General features: G+C 34.2%; 1 protein-coding gene across 3 annotated transcripts in view; it reads right to left on the reverse strand.

The window, feature by feature from the left end:
• Positions 1-5,783, reverse strand: part of LOC120637365 (adenylate cyclase type 8) — a 31,043-nt gene extending 25,260 nt beyond the window's left edge. Inside the window, exons 1-3 of one of the 3 annotated variants that reach the window (XM_039909181.1) lie at positions 5,518-5,783; positions 1,436-2,065; positions 1,200-1,349 (exon numbers count right to left, since the gene is read on the reverse strand). In XM_039909181.1, the coding sequence (XP_039765115.1) occupies positions 1,200-1,349; positions 1,436-1,981 (696 nt within the window). In that variant the 5' untranslated portion in view covers positions 1,982-2,065; positions 5,518-5,783. Of the gene's footprint in view, positions 1-1,199; positions 1,350-1,435; positions 2,077-5,504 lie in introns of all 3 variants that reach the window. The other 2 variants (XM_039909180.1, XM_039909179.1) reach the window with 2 other exon arrangements.
• Between the last annotated feature and the right edge of the window lie 217 nt (positions 5,784-6,000).

Here is a 6,000-nt window from a genome sequence, read left to right on the forward strand (position 1 = left end):
GTGTACATCGATTTTAAGTACTTAATTACTACAAATTATTATCATTTCTTTTTACTTGAAAATTGACATATACGCTTTTTAAATTTAGAATAATTTATGTAAACCGAATATTATACTTTACATTGATGGTGGCCTAGGGGGTATCCTAATATATTTTAGTACTGCAACTAACAAAAGTGTTATCATGTCAGGGACCGAATGAGTAAATTTTCAAGCGATTCATTGCAAGTGATCTGCAGTTGTGTGTGTGTCAACATTTGTGAAACATTCATATCGTGAACTCAGGAAGATTGAATTCAGTATCTAGAACCTCTATCTTATTTTTATGTTCGAACATAAAAAACGTACGTACTGCAAGATATTTTACCCAAACGCAAAATAATCTTGTCACTAGTGACACTTCAGATAGATAAACAATACAATTAGAGATTAAGACTGGCCTCACACAACTGGTCTCACTGAATTCATAGTCTCATTTTCGGCACCTTACCTCACGCTGAAAAAAATTCATAATCTGATTTCGGTAGGTACCAATGAGAGAGCCTCTCTCTTTTCAAATGTATGGCAATGCGTGTGTTGTAAAATTCATTCTTACAGATTGATTTGGAAAATTCATAATCTGAATCTGAAAAAGTCAGAATGCGTGTGGAGTATACTGAAATTGTTTGTGATGAAGCTGTGTGTGGCCAGCCTAAAGACTGAAATGATTGAGCAATGATGAAACCTATTTTACATTAACTATGACTGTAATAAATTAATTAATAAATAATTATTGGTCATTGGAACGAAATATTTTTTTGATTCGAGCTTATTTAGCCCAATGGTTAAGTCTAGTGATTAAAGGTGTTTTTAGGTTACTACGCACACAAGTGATCAGCAGGACGCCTTATATTTTTTGGAGATAATTATAGTTATTAGTAGAAGGTGTTCTGTTTTTTCATATTTTATTTTTGTGCAATTATTATTTAGTCATTTTAATAATTAGTGCGATAAAAAATATATTCGAAATCCAAACGTTAGTAACTTACAGGTAAGATACCTAAGTCACTGTCCAAGAATTGATAAGTTTTATAAATATTTACCACATTTAAAAAAAAATTGTTTAACAAAATCTCAATAATCTTATAAACTTACATAGCAGGAACTTAGGCGTTATCTATTCAGGATTTTTACACAGATAAATCAAAGTGTCAACCCACCTGTTCCTTACTTTGTTGTTCTATAGTCAATTTATCCCGTAAACTTCGTTTCGTCTCTTGAAAGGAACTACGTTGCTGCTTTTCATTAACTGTATAAGCCGTTCCTCCCAAAAATGTTGCTCCTAATAAGAGGCAACCGTTAGCTATTTGCTGTCAAAAAATACAGAAACAGTTGTTACACCATCATTAACCAGTAGGCAAAGTACGTATTTTAGTAAATAATATTATTTCAATACCTGCAAGTAAAAGTCATCGGCAAGCCTGCTTTCAGCAGTAGATGCATTGTAGTACTGGACCAATAAATAAGCGACGAAAGATAATGTGCTATAGAGTATTAGAAACATATAATGGAAAGGTAGCGTTGCTAGTGTGAAGTATTGCAACACGACAGCCCAGCCTAGTAATTCGTTGTAAGAATCTCCAAGGCGCCGCGAGGAACTCACTAAGAGCTGAGTCCATAAAACCAACCAGGCCACATGGTTTAATGTTGATCTTGCGCGATGAACGAATGCATAAACCGTCGCCAGGGACAAATTCACTATTAGGGATATTGCTACAGAGGCATAAGCAAAATGAAGGTCGCGTTCTCCGGGTACAAAGGCGGCGAAGATCTGGAACAATATTCCGGTGACGAGTAGCCTCAGAACGGCACATTGGCGTTGACATTGAGTATATGCCAAGTATAACTTCTCTTCTGATAAGTCTGAAAATCTCCATGGCGGCACAAAACAAAACCAACATGAACACTTATTTGAAGCTCGCACTTGCACGGATTTCTCCATATCTATCGTTTGCCCATGTTTAAAAATTAAAACTGTTATTTACTTTATTAATCATTACAATCTTTGATTTTGCACTTCTCGTCACTGAAAAAACACTAAGTTTTTTTTTATTTGGTGGTGTCTAGCGTTTTAAAAGCAAGTTAAAATTTAAATTAATTTATTTTACCGACCTAAAAATATGTTTTTTAATAATTCTATTTATAAATGAGACACTGGTTTGTTTCTGATATATTGGACAATAATTGAACACTCATGTAACCCAATTGGAAATATTGTATCATTACTAGAGATTAGAGACGAATGATCTTGAGTAGTTAATGTATGGTAGCTCACAAACCGTCAAGCGGAGTCTTTCCGTTAGAGGCGGTCTGATCGAGGACGCCTGTGTAATGAATAAATTACACGCTGAAACATTGTTCCGATATCCGTTCATTAACTCGACGTCTACTAACCAACTCGAGGTTTCTCTGAGACATACATAACATTATGTAATTACGTAAGTAAATAGTAATTTCAATATTGACAATCGTTTTGACTTGCAGCTATTAGGTACCTACGAATAAGTACAAAACTCGTAGCTCTTGCTTCAAGCAACTCAAAGATTTACAGTGACCGTGAAAAAAAGTCACAAAATTATTTGTTCTCTTTTATTGATAACTTATTGTTTGTAATTTTATAACAATATCGGTCAATCCGAGAGATTATTACCGAAATTTTAATTTAAAGCTACTTTAAGTTTCAAAATATGTAGAACAAGAAAAGAGTGGAATCACAAGGTCTTTAAGGAGGATAGAAAAGAAAGACATAGTATCATTTCGTAAACTTCTAAAATATGATTTACCTATATGGGCGATCGCATGATGAAGTTACTGAACTGATTTGCTTGAAATTGGAAGGCAATATTAAACTTGAAATAGGATCTAGCGAATCTAGGCTAAATGATGTTCAAGATGGCAGTTAACTAAGTATTTACTGGTTTTATATCCTCCTTGATAAAGCTATAAAATTAAGAACGCTGGCGGGCACAATTTTAAATTTAAAGAAAAGGCCAAGTGCAATACAAATTCTCTCGTTTAGAATTTCTTGCTTGAAAGGAAACGTATTATGTGTTCGACTGAGATATTTTATCACCTGTAACACAACACACAAAATTAGCAGATTAATTGAGTTATCGGTAAGTGTACCTCAGTAAGTAAGTTATAGCTGATTTCTTAAAAGCTGTTCTTCTTAGCGACATGGTTTTATACTGCCTATATTTACATAACTCCCTATAATCTCTCATTATGGTTTCAAAGTTTTCGCTTTGTAAACTCCGAAGATAACGAGAAAGTGTGTAGCTTTACTGAGCTGAATGTGTAACTTTTCATAATGTATTCCAAAGAAACTCTTGAACAAAATTTTACTAAATTAAATACTTTTAAAATTATTTACCTATAATTCCTATGAAAGATAAAGTTCAGAAACGCAGACCTAGCAGTAAAGTTCTTATAAATGTAGCAGTATTCTGAGACCTTAAGTGAGGGGTTCGCGGCTGTCTACTGAGAAGTTCCGTCCACTATCTCCAAACATTTTCATCAGATCTCGTGTAGATTTAACTAAGTGGAAAATAAGAACTGATACTATAACCTAACCAATAGAAAAAGATTTTTTTAATCGGTTACATTTCACGGAATTATGTTGTAAAATCGTCAAATACTGTCACCACCTCTCCCGAAAGAACGGTGTTTAATTTCGGGATAGGAAGTATCCTATGTCCTACCTCGTAATACAAACTCAAATCATGCAAATGCTTCATTTGAATCAGATCAGTAGTTTATACAATATACGGACATACAGAAAGACAGACAGAACGGCAAATAGACAAAAATGACAAAGTTGGCTTCGGTATCGAATATACAGTGCCCTCCAAAAAAAATTCAAAATATCTTTACACATTTGTCACAGTTTTATTAAAAGTAAAGATTAAACTGACTCGGAATAATCTCGCAGAAATAAAAAAGTGTTAGATTTTTGTTTGCAATGTTGTGTTGGTAAGCATTTATGCACTGACCCATTACTTCGAGCTCAGTTTTTATTTTGTTATTCAAATTAGGCACTATGAGGCGGCTTGGATACAATTCAAACCTTGTTATTTATTTCCAGTAATTTTGTCTAAATATTTTTAGTTCCATAGTTGCTCGGACCTCGATTGACATACCTCCTTATAATTATCTACTTCTAAAAATAGTATATAATAGTAGCACGGTTTTCTCAAAATCGCTGTATCAAAAAAGTTCATGATTTATTTACAAACAAGCTATAACCCTTTCCATTCTTATGGGGCTGGAATAGGGCCTAAAATAGAGATGGAAGAAATGGCTAGATCATTTTATTATTGAAATAATAACCAAATGCGAAAATAATTCCTTTGCAACTTTGCATGCATCAAGACAAGTGTTTGGCACAAATAAGAGTAAAATTTGATCAAAAATCTTGAAAATGAAGTTCTTAACAATGTAAACCCATTTTGCCCACTTTAAAATTAAGATAACCCCTATTTGGACCCCTCTAGCATTTTTTTCAAGTCATTTTCACGGGCTGTGAAACCATTATATAGAACAGACAACCTCCAATTGGCCTGTCTTAGAATCTTGTAGGTATCGACCAATGGTATTGATCCATCTAATAATGAAAATAAGACTATTAATAAAGGTATCATCCATAAGATTATATTTGTATGCTAGACCTACCCTTAAGGAAAAATATACAATTTATGTTGAATAATTTATCAACTAGTACCGATATTTCGATTTCAAAACGCGAAAAATGTCTATTTTTCACGTTTGTCGCCCATATCTCAAACTATACTACTGCTGTTCTTTTAACTAACTAAATTCTAGCCAATTATTCCTACCTATATGTACTTAGAATTTAATATTTTATGTATATTAGGTACTTACCCAGGTTCTTATGGTTCTAAACCTCACGGTAAAAACCCAAGTTTTGCTTTCCCTCATGAATATTATTTTTGGTTTGTTTTTGAAGCGATTTAATAACTTAACCAAATAAATAATTGTACGTTTCCTTCAAAGGTAGTACGGAAAGGACGAAATTTTCAGTGCGCGAGTCACTTTAGTTTAAATAGACTAATTTAAATCTTAAAGTTCAATTTTAAATAATTATCGTATATTTTGTATGCCAGACATTGCAATTTCTGTACCATATATTTAATTATTAAATTTAACATATCAGGAATATGCATTTCTTTAGAGAACAACGAATATCCTCAGTGTCAAATCTCTATAGACAAAACAAAGTAGATAAGTAGGTACCTAAAGCTGTAGCAAAAGTAGGTAATAATAATGGAAAACCATTAGCGCGATTTTAGACACCTAGCAATTATGAGAATTGTTAAATTTATAATTTTAATATTTGGTTATAGGTTTAATAAAACTACCTTGCGCCCTAGACAGCATATACAGATATATATGTTAAAAACATATATATATTCTATAATTTAATGGTGTGGAAATTTTAACTATACCTGCAAACATTACAATTTACTTGGTTTAATAGACGTGAAATATTTCCCGCCGAAATAATGATGCCAGTGATGTAAGTACGTAATCTCGGTAAAAGACTCTTGTCATACTATTGACCCATTAATTTTAAGATCACTGCACAAAGCGAGCTGTAATCTAGTGAGATTGTTTTGAATCACAAAAAGGATTATTTGAAAATGGGTTTAATGATAAATGTATATCTGGGAATATTGAGCGGTATGGGTAGCGAGGACGCGGGCAGCGGGGATCGCGGCAGCGCAAAACGGCTTGCGCACGTGGTCGCGGGCGACTGCCGCGCCTGCCGCTGCCCTCCGCAGCAGCCGCGCAACTCGCCCGCCGTACCGCCCCGCCCGCCCTGCCTTCCCTGCATGCCCTGCCGCGGCCGCCCCGAACCGTAGCCCGATTCATTACATCGATTCAAGCTTCAATTGATATTACACTAGCGTTACGAAAAACTCTATTGCTACAAAGCACCAA

This window comes from Pararge aegeria, chromosome 3 (genome assembly GCF_905163445.1).
Source record: "Pararge aegeria chromosome 3, ilParAegt1.1, whole genome shotgun sequence".
Classification (NCBI taxonomy): Eukaryota; Metazoa; Arthropoda; class Insecta; order Lepidoptera; family Nymphalidae; genus Pararge; species Pararge aegeria.